Source organism: Malurus melanocephalus, unplaced genomic scaffold (assembly GCF_030028575.1).
Source record: "Malurus melanocephalus ecotype Western Australia unplaced genomic scaffold, MMel_1.1 scaffold_14, whole genome shotgun sequence".
In the NCBI taxonomy this organism is placed as follows: Eukaryota; Metazoa; Chordata; class Aves; order Passeriformes; family Maluridae; genus Malurus; species Malurus melanocephalus.
Genome location: NW_026623246.1, coordinates 3,184,974 through 3,202,938, shown reverse-complemented (window position 1 = coordinate 3,202,938; position 17,965 = coordinate 3,184,974). Strand labels below are relative to the sequence as shown.

Sequence of the window (17,965 nt, the reverse complement as noted above, 5' to 3'; positions counted from 1 at the left end):
CCCCCCACACACACACACCCCTCCCCCGCCGTGGGAGCGCTGCTGCCGGCGCCGGGCCGGGTCGCGCGCGTCCCTTCAGAGCCGAGCGGCCGCTGTGGCGAGCGCGGCCTCCGCCGAGCCTCCCGAGCGCGTCCCTGCTCCGCCACCGCTCCGCTACCGCCACCGCCGCCGGCAAACATGGCCCGCCCGCGGCCCGCGCCGCGCCCTTGGCTGCTGCCGCTCCTGGCGCTGCTGGCGCTGCTTGCTTCCTGCGCCCGCGCCTGGGACAGCGGCGACCTGGAGCTCTTCGACCTGGTGGAGGAAGTGCCGCGGAACTTCTACGACTTCTTGGGGGTGCAGCAGGTGAGCGAGGGACCGAGCCCGCCCTCCGCCGCCCCCTGCCCCGGCCCGTTCCCGCGGGCCCCGGTGCTCACCGCCGTCCCTGACCCCCAGCACAGCTGCCCGGTTTCCCCCGCCGGCCCTCGCCCGGCGCTGTCACCCTCCTTCTGCCCTGGTTCCCCGGGCCCCAATTCCCGAGGCTCGGGGCAGCGCGTCTGTCCCTTTCCAGCCTCTCACCTTCTGCTGCRGGGGCTCTGGTCGCTCTGGTCTCTTTCAGGTACTGCTCTGTTGCTTCTCCTTCGTGCCCCATCATAAATCAGCCCTTCCTCTCACACTGTACCTTCGTGTGTTCTTACTGCCTGTTGCTCTTCTGAATATATCTCATTTTTTCCAAACCCATCTACAGTCAGACAAAAGTAGCTTCTGGGCTTTTCACACTTTGCATTAATATCGTYGGAATAGCAGTTATTTACCTTTCCTTCACTCCGCATAGCTGCTGGTTCCTTATCTTCTTAAGATTGTGCATCGCCGTGTGTTGTGGCTCATATTTTCTCTCACTCTTGCCATGTGGTAGACTGTTACCCTTTGCTTTGTTAATGGCTTGTAAATTGTTGTATTTGTTTACTTTCCATCTATCTTGGTTACTGTGTGTGGTTTGCACCTCTCTTTGATAAATAATACCTAAGATTATCTTAAAGAATTTATTAGGCGCCTTCAGTTAATTGTTCGTGTCAGTGTAGTCAAGACCGGAACCCCTATAAGGAACACTTTTATCCCATGGTTCTTGTGTACATGTTAGGTTGCTGGTTTTGCTGCCAYTTGGCATCTTCAACTTGTATGGGTTGTCCGGGCTCCCATGTGATGCCTTCCTTATCTTTAGGTTCTCTGCTCTGTGTGTTACCTTGCTCAAGGTGTCTCTACATGCATCTTAGCAAACCTGGTGAGYGATCCTTCTATTTAAGTGGCTTCTCTGCCAACTTTGAAGTTTATTCTTATGTAGTTATTGTAGTTTTGGAGAATAATGATTCTGTTGTCAGTTACATTTCATTAAGGCCATAACTAAAAAGAGAGGGAAGATGTTGGCAATATCTAAGGGTCTAGTTTGGGAAACCACTGGCTGTGGTTGTTCAGTTTCATCTCTTTCTTTCCTTCAGTCCTTCTCAAGCATCCAGTGTTAAATACTTTTGAATACCATCATGTATAAAACACCACAAGCGCTGCTATTCATGTTTCATTTTCATGACCCTAAAAATCTAGGTATTAATTGTCAAAGATAATTTTAGTGTTAGATAATGTAGGAATGCAAAACTTTAGTTTTGTTAGTCGTGTTCAGATCTGGTATGCATCTCTTTGTTAATATCTTCCACAATCCTTTTTTCTGTGGCCAAATCTGTACTTTGGCCTGTATGTTTAGTAAAATACGTTAATTTTAGCAAGCAAATACTCTGCTAGTTCAGATTTCTGCTTCTAATTGTAATAGAAAACTTGCATTACTTGCAGTGTGGGAGTAAGGAAAAAGTTGGTGGAAGAGTAACACAAATGAAACAGATTTTTTTTAATTTAAAGTGTACAGCAGTCATTTGTCCTGTCATTATAGCCAAGACTAGAGGTGTTCATAGTATTAGATGCTTTACACGTGCAGTAGGATAGACCTGTGAGTGCAATAATAGGTATGCAGCGTTGGAAGTTGAACTTCAATAGGAATTTGTAAGACTGGAAAATGCTGTATGGATTTACAGATTCTTTCACACTGTCTCCATTGCTCCTGCTGCTTGCTTCTCCTGCTCTGACCTCTACCTGAAACTTCCAACAAGATGCTGATGTCATCCTGAAGGGATGTTGTCTTGCTAGGCAGCTGCAGCTGTTTAAGTTACCCTTATGAGAAKGGTAATTGGTCTTGTGATAGGATCAAGGGAAGTGCATGAATCTCCGGTGTGCTGTATCCTACCTTGGATGTCTTTTACCATAATGCCTTAATATGATGATTGCATGTTTCTTCAGGTCTTCTGCTATTTTTTTAGTACTGTGGCTTAATGGAGCTTATTTGTTGCTTTGTATGTCATTATTGTTTTAGCTGGGATGCTTTTTAGTACAGTGCTGTAATTTCACTTTTTGTAGTTCTGATGTTACTGTTTCCTTCCCTGTGTTCAGGTAGTTTTCTTGTCAACAAGAGTTGACAGTGTATGTGACAATAGCCTTTATGGCCACACCTTTGGAGTGTTTAATTATCTTTCATTTATCAAAGCTTGCTTTTTCCCATTCCTATTTCATTACCTTGTATCATGTCTTTCTTTCGTGTACTTGTGGGAGAGAGGGTACTTCTCCATTATGCAGGATGTAATTTCTACATCTGAGATATGGATGCTCAACTGTGTTTGTTAACAGTAATTTATCAGGGTTGCCAGATTTCTTCTTAACATGTCATCTTGTGTTTTGAAAAAATATAGGGAATGTCGCCAATGCTTCCTTAAGGCATTAAAGTAGCTTAGGTTTTGTTGGGAGAATTGTGGCACTGATTATTGAACTCATACATGATGTCAGAAGCTGATGCTGACTTCAACTGACAAGGTGCAGAAGGCATTATGGGAAGTGCTGTAGCTCTCAAATATGCTTTGGTGAAGCTCTGGCATGTGGATTTTTTTCACTCAAGTTGGAGAGAAATGATTGGTTTTTTGTTTTGTTGCTGCTCTATGCTTGCATGAGTATGGATTTTATGTTTTGTAATTTTGAGGGCCTTGTGGAGGCCTCCTGGCATTGTCAGGTAACTCATCCAGCTCTGGTAAGGTGCTAGGTTTGAGCTGCTGTAGTGTTTTCTGAAATCAATGKCAGAGATGTAGGATGATCTAAGGGAAGTGATTTTTGTTGTGGTTTTGAATGTGGAATGACAAAGGAAGAACAAAATTGTGGCTGTCTTGGCTGTTGAATAACTGACCTTCATTCCTGACTTCAGAGAAGGATTGGCTGAGCAATCTACAAATGCTCATGGAATGGTTGAAGTTGGAAGGTCCGTTCTTGTCCAACCCCCAAGTGTTAGGCCTGAGCGCTTGGATAAAGAAGTATCTGACTTTTGTACAAGGATCCAGTCTRTTTGTTTTTTAAATCAGATCTGATAGTAACATCATATAAGAGAAAGTCTTGCATTGTTATATTGTTGCTATTGCTGTTCTGACCAGTGTGGTAATTGATCTACCTTCCCTTTCCTTGGTAGTTCTTAAATTGATGATGCGATTTAACTTAAATGGCTCATTTAAAACATTGCTGTTTCAAGAAGTTTGACCCAGCTGAATGGGGACATAACCTTTGGCTTGGGAAAAGGTTGCATTTGYCTGTCCTCCAAGTGGTTACTGAAGAAAATAGAATCATAAACTCTTGACAGATCTGATGTAATATCCATTTCAAGAATCACTTCAATATAGTCAGTTTCAAACTGATGAGCCMATCAAGACCAAATAGTATTACCTAAAAACTCAGATGAAGCAGCAGAATTATACCAGAGGCTATGCAGACTCAGTAATATGATGACCTGTTATCTGAGAATGAGAACATAGCAATGTAATGTTAACTTCTGGGAAAAATTCCAGGAAGATCATAGGAGCTACAAACTTGTATGGCAGACAAATGAATGGGTCAAGTTAACTTTATCATCTCTTACAGCTTTTAATAGTTGATACCTGCATGAATATGATACACTTTGGATTAATCAACTTGGCATCAGTTGAACCTGTGGATCTCCTTCCCAAAATATACTTTTGATTATAACTTCTTAATGTGGCGTYAAGGAAATTTTCTGTTCCCTTAGTCTTTTTGATTTGTAGCCAGGAAGGCACTAYAAGCCTCTGAATGTCTTTTGAAACTTTGTGCTATGGTTCTTGGATACAAATGATCCATCAAGAAATTTTTCAGTAGCCTTTTGTATGATGAAGAGCTGGATTGCTGGAATTGAGCTTTGTGGAGCCATGTGTCATATGCCAGGTAGGACCAAGGAAGGTCTGCATATGGCTTTGGCCTCCACTGGTAATCAGATAAGGCAAGGGGCTGTTGTTGAAAGTTCTGCTAGGCCTGTGCAGTGTAGAGAAACAAACACAGGTTCTCTGAGAGCACTTTGAGATAGCAGAAGAGGCCCTGGGAGCTCAGGTTCCTGAGTGAGAATTAACACAAGTAGGACTTGCTGGCCAACACGGTGGATAAATAYATAACCTGAAAAATGTTGATGGGAATATTTTCTTCAGTATTGATGTAYGCTTTTCTTATGCCACGTAAGATTTATATTGAACCAGGCTCTAATCTGTGTGTGTGGCTTTACTGTTGAGAACTAAGAGCACTGTCTCCATTGCAGGGCGATGGGTTTGTTAGATGATGCTGCAGCACAAACTGCATGTACAAACCTGATTTTGTTCTGACAGCCTGTGAGGCATTGGTACGTTAGCAACTCCAAGAAAGTGCMAGACATGAAAACCAAGGAGTTGGATTTCTATGGCTGTGGGAAACCACAATCTCTCCARATGAGCTGGATGTCTTGAGCTAATAGGCTTCTTTCAAAACTGCTGAAACAGAGGAGCTGTTGTGTGCTGTGTCAAGTAGCAGGATCTGACAGGGTTATGTCTGTAGAATGCAATGTTTCATGCTGAGGAATTGATGTCCATACTATTTGCATTTCAGGGATTTTTTTTTCTTTTTTTCTGGCTGCTGTTGCAATAATTCCAGGCTGGCTGCATGGACTCAATGTCTGTGTTGAAACATGCTGCTTACACTCCTGGTTTCACATCTTATAATTCAGTTCTCTCCAAAAGGAATCCTGTTCATCCACTCCAGGACTGCTTCATGATATGCAGTCAGTAGGTACGATGAAGAAGTTCTCTTTAAACATGCATTCCTGGTCTGCACTAAAAGAATGAGGTAGCTGCACCTTTAAGACTATCGTTTATGGTAAATGACTGACACTGAATTTTACCTCTTGGCATTGCTCTGTAAGAACAGGAATGAACATCATAATAAACTGTGTGGCTTTTATGGTATTCTCAAGTGTTACTGGAGACAGAAGAAGATTGTCAGTAAGATGTTTCTACATGGTCTGTTTTACGCAAGTGCATTGACCGATGTTGTACARTGCACACATCACTRCAATTCAAAAGTTGTGAATTCATATGTTATGTAAGTAAAGTTCTTGGATGGGGATTTAGCAACTTGTTTTTCGCAAATAATGACAATCTTGGAAGTATTGTTTCTGCTGTAGTCCTGATTGTGTATGGGTTATTGTCYGGGAAGAAAATCTACATGAAACCACTTTTCCGACAGAACTTGTAGAGAACTTTGAGTACACATATTGGTTCCCTCAAGTGGGAAAAACCAGCTCTCCCTCATGTGTATGTGTTTAAGGAATACTCTAAAGTCCTCATCAAGAACAGCCTACCTGTACCCATACAGTTCTGTCTTTCCTGGAAGGCAAGGTGCACATAACCAGAGCAAGGAAGGAGGGGAAATCAGGAGGGGTATCCCAGAAACTCAGCAGTTAGTTTGTTCTTCMCAATGATAAGCTGGATTGCACTCCGTAGACATATTTTGGTTGCTCTTCTAACACTTCAGACTCTTCTCCTCCCTGCTGCTTTTTAAGGTGAATGTATGTAGGTGCAGTGTTGCTGAAATCGTGGAGTGTGCATCGTCCACAAATGCTTTAGCGAAAATYTAGACTGGGGATAGTGCTTTAATCTTCCAAGCTTTGCAACTATTTGATCAAGTGAGACAGAGCTTCATCTACATGTAATTATAACATCACTTTTTCAGTTGATTRTGTCAAAACTATGAGCTGTAAGTTATTCTTGCTTTGTTTTATAAGATTATTTTGTCTCGCCTGACAAATAAGATATTCACTGTGACCTTCAAAAGTTYTGTGCTGTGAAATGACATGGAACCATGTAGCATGTTGGTGTTTCACTCATTTCAGACAAAGCAAAGTTGCTCAGCTAGTAATTAAACATCATGTCTAATGGTCTCAGCCTGTTTCAAGATTGCTTTCTACTTCTTGTTCAAAGTACATGTTAAGGAGATCTAAATTGGAAGGCATTAGATTTTAATGTAGTGTCCATTGCAACATCAGAGTTCTCAGCTGGAAAGATGAAATGTTTCCATTTCTTGCTTCAAGCTTTCCAAAATAATTAATTCTGCAATACACAACTGGGTGATAGTAGTAGCAGACCTTTATTTGTACACTGAAGTTTATTAATTCCTGAAACTGTATTTCTTGTAAGCCCATGAATATGCTGTCAACATTGAGTTAGTAATAGTCCATTGCAGTGGTTCAAACAAAAATAACATTAGAAAATGCAGTTTTGTTTCCARTGGCTTAAGCTGTAATATCAGTTCATTCCAAAAAATAATTGTGTGTTTTTTCTCAACATATTACTGTGACACCATTCTACATCCCTTTGTGATTTWAAACTTCCTCTCTGAATCTGTTATTTGTACATGGAACTAAGATTTTCAGCAATTCTGGAAACTCTGATTTTCCTAAAAAATGTAAATTATTAAGRTTGTGTGAAGTCAGCATTGAGATTATCCACTTGGATCCTATAGAACAAAATTGTTTTGATTTTGATTAGTTTAGATGCTTGTAAGAGTCACTACAGAGCAGTGCTAATGATAACTGCAGCATTTGTAACTGGGGATGGTACAGGGTACAGGTTTCTGTGTGTTTTGGAGTTTTTTTAACATTGCTCAACTGAACAGGTAAACTGCTGATAGATAATGTATTCTCTTCTGTAAGTGCCCTGCCCTTATCTTTTTGTTCAGTGTTGTTGCATATAAAAATGATTGAGACATCTAGACATGTAAAACTTGTATTTTCCATGAAATTGTTTTTTTTTTTCTGTATTGTTGCCTATTAAATTTCTGCTTGGATGTTGTCCAAAAGATTTTTTTTTTTTCTTTCATTGTTGTCTCCTTTTTTCAAGACACAAAAGTTCTTTGGAATCTACCAATTTAAGTAGCTTTAAAGGCATTTACTCTTTAACTTTCCCCAACAATTCATTCATATAGTACTTACCTGTTTTCTTTCAGGTTATGTTTTTCTTCTTTCTTGCTGTGTAGAAGGACATTGAGCAATAGGAAATTACTGTGTTTGGGAACCCAGGGGAGCTAACAGTATGCATAGTGCAGTAAAAAGGATAAAACAAGCATTGGTTTGGTTTTTTTTTTTTTTGTCTGCAGCAGCAGTAATGTTTCAGCTCTTTCTCTCTATGCTTCTTGCATCACTAATCCTTTAAGGATGTATCTGTAATGGCTTGATCTTCAAATTGCAGAGATAAAGAGTGAGCTGTTTTTTCGTTTTGTTTTTTTTTTCTCTGTGTTTGACCTGTAATTTATTGAAGGGATTGACCAATTTCTTACTGAAGAAGGGTAGGTAACCTGTGCTGGTGGCCTTTGGTGCTTAAACAAGGCTCTAAGTTTTATGCTTGTCCGAAATTCATGTCCTTTGCTGAAGTTCTATGWGCCTGTGTTGGTATCTGAAGCAGCTATATAATTGATCTAACATGGCATTTTGTATACAGCTTCCCGATGGCCCTTTTACTACTTGACTGCTGTGGATTGTAGTCATCATATTTGTCTGTAAAGCTGTGTTAAAAAAAAAAAATCTTAGAGGCAGCTTTAATTTCATTCTGTTGAATGATAAARCTTTTATGCTCCATCTAGAGTCATTTTACAATTAAGATTAACATGGTTTTCTAATCAGATCAAGAGAAAACTGTAGCTTGAAGGGAGATATTTGGAGGTATCTATGGTGCTATTTTAACTTTAAGTATGTGGTAAAATTTAAAAAATAAAATGAAAATTGAGCGTGTAAGATGTTCCTTAATTGGTCTGGTGCTTCTTGTGCTCTCTGCAGAGCCGGTAACAAAGAGTCTGTGGTGCTGTTGTGCAGCTGAGCCAGTAAGAATGAGAGTATGAACAATAACAAAGAGGTTTTTTTGTCTCTRAGAATAGGTCTGATATACATTAATTTCCTCCTTTTATTCATTTTAATATCTGAAATGTTTTGGTTTTCCATAGAATCCTAATGGGCTAACAAAATTCATGCAGCATATGAAAGCCTGCAGTTTTGGTTTTGATTTGCTTCTTAGTCTTTGTGCTTTTGCTTAGCTAGGTTCTGTGCAGGTTAGAAGGTTGCTTCTCTTTGATTTGTTTGGGTTTTTTCCCCATTGCAGCGTAAAACTGTTTGGTTTCCCTACATTATGAGGAGATTTGGGCTTTCTGGGTTTCTTTTGCTTATTATTCGTTTGTATGTCAGTCTTGTTTGCATGTTATTAGCTCTGTATAAAAGTGATTTGTAAACAGTCACCAATGTGGCAACATGTTGTACAGGAGATGTATGTTACAGTTATGCAAACAGTAACAATTTAAAGCAGGATTGTGCATTCCTGGGCTCTTATCTGAGGGTTTGCTTAAGTGCAGATTTCTTAAGTGATCTGGCTTGCAGGCCTTGCAAACTGTTCTTGCTGGTGTCAAATGAGCAGTGGGATGACAAGTGAAGAAATTTCATGTGCAGTCTCTGATAGATCTGCAATTCATCCTTATCAGTGTTAACCTGGAAAACCYGTGGAGGAAACAAGACGATGCATTGGAGCTGTTGAAATAAAGTCACTCTGCAATGGTTTTATGAGTGAAAAGAAAGAGCTAGACTGGTCTTGCCACATGGGCTATAATTATTAAATGCTGCTGTCTCCAACACTGTGAAGTGCTGTCACTTGTTGAAGGAAGCATTCAGTGCTYATGAGGACATGAGAAAGCTGTGAAATAGCATTATTGTCCTGATCTGGGGTGAATAGCTTCTAATTTAAGGGACAATGATTGTTTTTACCTACTCCTAAAAATATTACAAATGATTTTTTAGTGTGATTGATCAATGTTWTATTAAATTTTATTTATTTATTTAGCCTAAATCAGTTTTATCAAGTTGATCAGTTTTAATTCAGTTTTATCAAACTGATTCAGGGTAGCTTTTATATTTAATAATCACTGTTTCATACTCAGTGATTTCTCTTGTGTTCTTCTATGGGATATAAATGCTGTGATTGGAGAGTAGAAGACTTTATATGCCATTTAACTTTGAGACAGCATACAGTATTAGGAATTGCTTTACTGGATGTTGTGTCTAACAGTGGCTGCTACAGTGTTACAGTACAAAAAAGTATTTAAAATTTAATCTGATATGGAAGCCTCTTCCCATTTCCTRTTAAGATCTATTAAAAATCATATTCAATTCATGCATTTATGTCAGTTGATTAAAATATTGCAATAAGTGTTTTCCAGCCTACCTGTCTATTGAATAAAAAGTATTTCTTCTGTCGTGTGGTAACCCATGTGGCTTGTGGTTTCTGTTCTAYTGCAGAGCTTGCTATTTCTCCTTCAGCAGCTTTTCCACACTCCAACCCAGCCCAGCAACATTCAAAACAAAGTAATGAATTCTAATGTTAGATTGTGTCAGTTGAGAATTGTGTTTCAATAGCTGAAATATAAGTTGAGGGGATCACCCAATCGGTTGTTTTTTTGCAGCTTACAATGGTGAAAGAACAAACCTCTTCTGTACATAAGTTGTGCACTATATTTGATAATTAATTGTAGCTGACTTACATTCATTCTCACATACATAGTACAGAGTTTCCATGTTGGAGTGCACCAGTTTAGTAAATTTTTTTGGTCTTTATGTGTTCAGGTTGAGTAATACTAGGTGCTTAATTAGAAAGCAGTTTTGAGGGGKTTTTGTTTTGTTTCAAAGGAAATAAAATTAAATCTAATTTCTGCTGGAGAATGAGTTACTGACTTACTAATTTCATCAATCATGATGAGTTTGACCTTTCATACACTTACCTTTCTTACCTACAAACGGATATGATCTGTAGACACCTTAATTTTCTGGAAGGGGTGCAGACCTCTGTTTAGTGAATTTAGATTTAAGGACATTAACTGTTACGTTAGTTAAAAAATAACGTTTTTTAATGATGTTTGCACTTTTAAGTACTAACCATGCTTGCTTTGTGTGGTTGCAGATGTTTAATAATAGTCTGGCATTGTCTCAAGCAATGCATCCTGATACCTGTGAGGGCCTGTTTCCATTCCATAGGCTTCTTGGTCTCCAGTTAGGGCACCCCTCCCTGTCATCCATAAGCTCCTTGGATACCTTCAAGCAATGCTGAACGCCGGCATTGTGTTCTGTCTGTTTTCTACTCTCTTTTCTTATTATTTATGCACTTCTGTATTATCCTTGCACTTCTTTCTTTAATAAAAGCAATAAAGCCAGTGGCAATAAATGGTGTCACTGGGGAGCACATGTGAACCTAACCATGTTTTGCAGTCCATTTGCCCTCTGTACCTTTCAGCTGCCACAGTTTTTGATTAACAATGTTCAAAACCGCATTCCTGGTGGTACCTTTCAGTCTCGTGCTATACAGTGGATTTGTAGAACTGTCAGCAATGTGTCTTGGATCACTTAGTGATTTATAATTGCCAGCTGCAASCTCTGCTCTGTGTAGGAAAGGTATAGTTTAAGGCAATAGTCTCACCTATGCTGAATCTTATGTCACTTTTTTGCCAGATCACTTGGTTTGGTATTCTCTTGCTTGTGTCTGGTACTTATCCGTAACATTTAGTGTCACTGCATGCTTGGCTCTTCARGTTGTCTTTGAAAATGCTGAATGAAGCCAGTCCCAGCACCAATCCCCCAGCAGGAGACCTTTCAGTTGCCTCTTCTCTGCCCTGAAAACAGACCAYTAGACCTTGTTTTTTGTATCCTGTTCATTAATTTTCTGTTTGCAAGACTTTTTCCTCCCATCTTGTGGTAAGTTAGTCTCTTTAATAGCTTTTGGTATGGAACCTTGTCAAAAGCTTTTTGAAAATTGTCAGGCCCTTGGTGGCATTTTCTTTGGGTTACCTTCCTCACCTGAAGGTGTACAGCCTTGTGTATAAATTTCATTCAGCAGTCTCAGGTGAAAGCCATGGTCCTTGACTCCTTAGCATCTAGTTTATGTGTTTGGGGTAATATGTCTAATGTGTGGTTCAAGTTGAATTAGCTTCTATTGACCTGCAAAGATCGTGTTGATGTGGGAATCTCTTGAACATGTCCAACAGGGAAGATTCATTAAATAAATTATTAAATTACATGGCCGTAGCTTTGTTCCTAAATGAAACTTTTCATGGTTTTGTCATCAAGCAGTTTCTAGCTGCTTCATCCTGGTTTTGATTACATCTAAAGAAATAAAAGGGTTTTGAAAATTAAATAAATTGTCACTCTAGTTTACTCAAATATATACAAAAGTCCTCAATAATGTGCTGGAAAAAAAGTAGGCAACACATTTTTTTAGCTGTACATTCCAGGAATTCTAATGGAATTGGCACAAAAATTCACCATATTGTTATTGTGGTTGTTTGCCATTAAAGGAAAAATAGCTGCTGTTTCACCATTTTTCCTGTTTGATTAATTGCTACGCATGAATGATTAAGCACATTTTCATAGGAGCCCAGGCTTTTAACTGAGATATCCGTAGGGAATTCACGAATATATCATCTGCTTCTGGTCGCTTTGCTTTAGTTACTGGTCTTAACTCTGTAACATCTCAGTGTTAGACACTAGTTCTCTTTTCAGGCAGTAAAATGGAGGGCTTGAGTTAGTATTCTCTTTGAGTTAAGGCTTAAGCAGAGTTGTTTTCTGTTCTGTCATCCCTCCCCTTCCCTATTTGACTTATGATTCCTTTATACCATACTAATTTTGTGGATTCATTAATTCTGCAGCAAGGTTTATACTGTGATGTACTTAAGTGTATTGTTTTGAAAACAATAAGATTATTTTAATCCAGTTATTCTAATTTTGATGGTATCRCTTACTTGTGATGTCTTTGCATATTCCTACTGGTTTAGGCAGGATTTTGGTATTGCACTGTTTCCTGTATAAATCACAGTGGAAACTTAAATTTTATGTTTTCTATTCAATGCTGACTTTGTGAGGAGAAACATGACAGGGWTTTATGCCATACCCTCACATCTAGAAGTTTTTAAGAGGTAGAGACTTGCTGAGGTAAATTTTGGAGCAGGGAACTACTTTGAGATAGAGGAACTTAAATTGAACATATTAAAGCCAGAAGTTGTATCGGATAAAACGTATTGGTTTCAAGATTTTAGTACAATTCTTCATTATATAATCAACTTCCTTTTTCTTCTAAATAGAGCTGATCTGTTTGTTGTTCAGGGACATAATAAAGTCATGCTTCTAGGTCCTATGTAAAGTGATTAAACCCTGTCTCTAATCCTATGCATTGCATCCTTRCTGTGCAAGCACCTTGACTATCATCAAGGGCTGAAAATTTGGGGTAGACTGGTGCTCTTTGCTAGCATCTRCATATCTGAAGTGATACATTGAGAATTCAAGTTTGGGAACACAAAGAAACAACATCTGGAAAGAAGTGTGGGGTAATAAAAGATGAAATCAGACTGTTTCCTGGTAATGGTCATTTTGTAGGTACAGTGTACCTGGGTGCAGAGTTCAGATGGAGAGTTTTGTAGCAGAGGTGTTGGTGGTAAATAACATCCTGTTTTGTGTTCCATTAACAGCTGGACCTGGGATTGTCCCTTAAAGGCTGCAGTTTGTCTTAGKGTGACAGCAAATTGCAATATATTGTTAGCTTTATCTTGGTCTTTAGGTAAATCTGTCATATTTAATTCTCTCAGTCTCTGAAAACACTGTTTGAATGGACTATATGTAAATCCAAAATGTTTAGGTAATACTACATTTTCCAATAAAAAGGGATAGAGCTGGAGAGAAATGCACTTGAATTCAGATCATGCCCTAACAATGGAGAACTTTATCTTGATATTTTAAATCATCCTATTTTAAAGTTTTCAGTTGGTCTTCATTTTGTAATATCTGAAGTCTAAAAAGTAAATTGGGCCACCTTCTGTTTAAAAAGCACTCTTGCATAGGTTGTCATTTTACATTGCAGAATGTTGACTCCCCTTGTAAATGTATTTGTGAAAATAAACAGTGCTTAACATTGAATATGGATATCCATGTTTTCTTTCCAAGAAACATTCTTTCATTTGTATTCTGTGCATTTGACTTCCTCAAAGTTCAGCTTTTTAGCACAATTTTTTTTTTGTACAATAAAATATGACGTATTTAGATAATTGTTAAAAGGGACATATCTTCTTAAATTTCTGATCTAAAGGAAGCAGAAGGCTGTAAAATGTGAGTTTCTTCACTTCTGGATTATGTGAGATGCATTCATGTAGCTTCTATGGTCTTTTCTAACAGATTAATTCAAAGACACTGTCATTGAATTAATGGTATCCCATTATTATCAGGGTATTGGTTATCCTGTCTGCTGTCATGAGATATGAGAGCYGTACATGACAGCTGGTTAGACGTGATTGGATTGATACTATGGCCAGGAGGGACAGTACTGGACTAGGTTGCTTTCCAAAATTGATTTCTCAGTCAAGGTAGAATTGTATCTTGATCAAGTATTCAATATTTTGCAATTCAGCTAAGACCAATATACAAACTATTTCCCATTCCAGCAGCAAGTGTTGAACTTGCTGTTATCATAAAACCAATCCCCCACTCTGCTCCCAGCTTKCACAAGGGTAACTTGTGGAGATTCAGAGTGTTTGGCTGCAAGCCTGAAAGGAGTACATATATTGTAGGCATTGCCATGCTTCACCTGAGTATGAGACTCACAGGATAATTTAGTAAGATGATTATTTTCACTGTTCTTAAGGGGTAGCTTGTTCAACAAGAGATTCCTCTTGGACTCTCYACTGGCAAGGGGTGGATGGATAAAAAGATTCACACATAAAAAAATGATGAGTGCTCCCTCCTCCCTCTCCCTCCCAGTCTATTAATGGATTTAGGCATGAAGTTTAGAATGCCTAAAAAGATGGAATCATTGAATAAGTTTACAAAGCTGGAAAATAACAAACTGCCATGATAAAAAAACTGGTCTTTTGTCCAGTTATATGGTGAAACCAATATTGCCAGTTAAATATGAGATAATTTTTCTTTTTACCACCACTTCAGGATTCATACTAAGACTCCATGAAGGACATTGATCTTTCAGATACTCTGAAACATGAAAAAATCCAGTGTGTTGTGAAATGTGGGAATGAACACACATCTTCCCCTTTCCCTCCGTGCTTAGCTGTTGGTTTTGTTGGTTTTTTTTTAATGTGACTGAATTAATACAAAAGGTATTAATTTCTGTGCTAGGCTATGGTAAATGTATTTGAGATAATTTTTTAGTCTAGAAAATTGCTGTTCTGAATTTCAGCTCAGTGCTTATGCTCTGGGATCTATGGAATTTTGGTAGTAACAGATTCATACACTGGCAGTAGGCACCTTGAAAATAGGATTTGTTTTTACAAGGGTCTGTCTTGCAATGACTTYGTTAAGGAAAGGCATCATTGAAAGAGGTGAAAAAATACTCTAGATGAGCTATACAAGTGTAAAATCTCACTTAGTTAAGCTGATGAACAGTGCAGGATAGCACTTTGCTGAGGCCCAACACATGGAAGGGGAAGGGGAGCACMGTAGAGTGGGCCAGCTTGTGCTTGGAATAGCGAGTTACTCCAGTGAAGTTTCTTATGGTCACTCTTGCTGATTGCCTAACAGGTTGAGGTCTTCTGTATTAAATTTTTAATATAAATACTGAATTGGTGATTTTTGCAAGAATTATTGTGTGCTCTAGTATAATTGTTCTAGAATTGTGTTTCTTTTCAAGCATCCAGAAAAGTTCTGCGGTTTCTAATATAGCCCAAGGAAAGGAGTTGATCTTCCAGAGATTGTTTGCTGATTTTTGGATGACATTTTGAAATTGCATCTTGCTTATTAATGCTGTTCTTTGGTTTCTGTTTAAGTTGGACCTTGGTGGTTTTATTTGGATAAAGTATGAAAGTCTACCCCATTTTCTGACAAAGCCTAGTTCAGACAATGTTTGGGATGAGTTAATTTTCAATTTCTAGACCACAGTGTTTCTTCAAGAATCCCAGTGATAGTTGCATCTTGACAAAGAGCAAAGACAGTTTTCCTTCTTGTTACCGYTAGGATGACACCTGTGGCCCCAAAAAGGAGGATAATGCTTCATTGTAGACTTACTGCATGTTTTGTTTCAGTTGAGCTTTGTTATATTCTTTACCCAGGGAAGATGTGAACAAATCCTCAAAATTACCTATACTGATAATTTTATTCTTATTCAGTCTCTTAATTGCTTTGTAGACTTCATAGCAGATCTGTTTAGACCTGCCTACCAGGACATAATTTTCTAGACTAATATTTGGCAACAGGCTTACAGTTTTCACTGCCATTAGCTTGCTGGGTTTCATGGTAGTGGGTTTGTTTTTTGGGGTTTTTTTGCATCTTTTTCCCCCCCAGATGAAATCCCTTTCTTCAAACTGCCAGTCCTAGAATAATGATGGAAACGAGGCATTTGAGTAAATGATTTCTTATTCTTTGGTATGCCTAAAGCCGTGTTTTTCATCTAGCCAGTATCGAGTGTTTTTTTAACGAGGGCAGTGTCCAAGGTCCCTTGTGGGCGCAGCTGAGAACTGCTGTGCTGGTTGTGATACTCAAGTAGTGTTACAGCTTTGTAAGTACATCCTAGGAACCTTCTGCAATGTGGTTCCGGAACTAATAATTATTTTCTCTTCTTTGATGGCATTTTCTATGGTTTCTATGCTAGTTGTTTTTTGGTTTTTTTCTGCTCTAAATTTTAGAGGCTGAAAGAATGAACAGTCTGACAGTCTTCTGTTTTGCTTGGGTATATATTGTACTTTGTCTTCTGAGCCTCCTTTTTTTTAATCCTCTCATTAAGAACTAGAGTTATCCATCAGGGATAGTTTACMGGGATATCTGTAACTTTTAAAGCACCCTGTCTCTGGTTACTTTTTCTTATCAATGTATTAGATTCTTCTGAGAGATCTGCAATCAGCTGGAACTACATGTAATCATATTGAGGAGGAAAAACTAAGGTTTTTTTTATTTCTTTTTAATCTCCAATGTCTTCTGTTTGTCACTCTTAATCTTTGAGGTCATCTTTTCCCTTTATTGTGTGGTTGGTTGGTTTGTTTTTAAATGTATTCCTGCTGCCATCAAATTTTACTGTGGCTTTCACTGCTCATCATAAATTCAGTTTGTCCTTTCAGCTCGGGAGCTAAAGTGGTTGCATGCACCCTGGTTAACTTACATTTCAATTACTTCGGGAACACCCTCTTTGTCTAATCCCTATGCTTTCTGTAAGTAAAATGACTGTCTAAAATTGGTTTTGGCTTTTCACTTGGACCTGGAGATGAATTGCCAAGCAACAGGCACTTAGTGTTGCCTTGATATTAAAGCTGCATGTGGCTTTAGGCTGCATGTTACAGTTGCCCTGTATATTCCCTTTCTTTTAATCTTGCAATTAAAAAAAAAATCTTTGTGTACTTTGGCATTGTTGGTGCTTTTTTTATTTATTTGGGGTTTTGTCTTTGCTAGTTCACTGGCTACTGTTCAGTTTTTAGTCTTTTCTTATTCATGTAATTTCTGAAGATACATTTTTACTTCTGCCTGTCACTATCAGGTCTGTCCCTCCTTTCCCAACATAGTAAAAGAAATAATTATCTAAAGTTTCCCGATATATACTTTTATTGATTGTGCCTTTGTTAAGTCATTCTCAAATAAATACTTGATGTGGTCTAAATTTCAATATGTAGGTGTTGTATCAATTATTTTTAAGGAGGATTTTTTTTTTTTTTACAACTGTGTTTGAAAATTGCTGGTGTAGAAACGAAATGTCTTTGAATGAGCAGGCTGGGTTCCAGGGACAACCAAACACAGAAGTCACATCTTTCAGACTGACCTCTTCCAGCTGGAAAGTTTGGCTGTCTGGAGATTGCTTTTCCAATGGCAAAGTTTTAGCAGACTGCTTTGTGTGAGCCTTCTTTTCAGCAGAGCTGGCCATGTTCAGTTAGAAGTAGTTAAGCAGCCACCCAGTACTTACATAGATGAGATTCAGTCTGTGGACTGGTGGACAGAGGATTTGATAGAAATATATCAGTGTTTCTTTCTTTAACAGTGAAGTAGTGATAAGGCATAGAATATCTCTGCTATTGAAACTGAGGGTTTTTATGTTTATTTTMATTTGAAAACTGTTCCTTTTTCTGTTTTTATATTTGTGTAATAGAAGTTGAATTCTTGAACTACACTGTATGTGCTGGTCACTGTTCTGTCTAATAGGACAACACCAAGAAGTCCTTGTACTTGATCTTCTGCCATGAGTGAAATACCCAATCGGAGTAACTGCTGAAAATAAAGTATGGTGAAATATGATTGCTTGCATGCAGGAGCACATAGAAGCTCTKAGGGCAGTGCCACTGGATGTGTTCTGGGATGTTTATTTTGGTGGTATTCCTGCTCATGGTGGGGACCTTGTGGGACTTCTGTAACTCAAAGCACTGTAYGTAGGCAAGTGATGGGCAACTGTGGGAGTAGTTGTACTGTGAGTCACTGGGGGTATGAAATTGAAATAATCAAGGTCTTGGAGCCTGGCTTCATTCTGCTGTTATTTTGTTCGTTCTTTTTCCTTTTTATTTAGTCTAGACAAACCCTTCCAGTCTGTTGGTATGCTGTGTGCTT

The 17,965-nt window shown here is 38.7% G+C and overlaps 1 protein-coding gene across 1 annotated transcript in view; it reads left to right on the top strand.

The window, feature by feature from the left end:
- Positions 1-32: 32 nt before the first annotated feature.
- DNAJC1 (DnaJ heat shock protein family (Hsp40) member C1) overlaps positions 33-17,965 on the top strand; it is a 106,527-nt gene continuing 88,594 nt past the window's right edge. Inside the window, exon 1 of the mRNA XM_057383726.1 lies at positions 33-342. Within this exon, the coding sequence (XP_057239709.1) occupies positions 178-342 (165 nt within the window). The 5' untranslated portion in view covers positions 33-177. The remainder of the gene's footprint in view (positions 343-17,965) is intronic.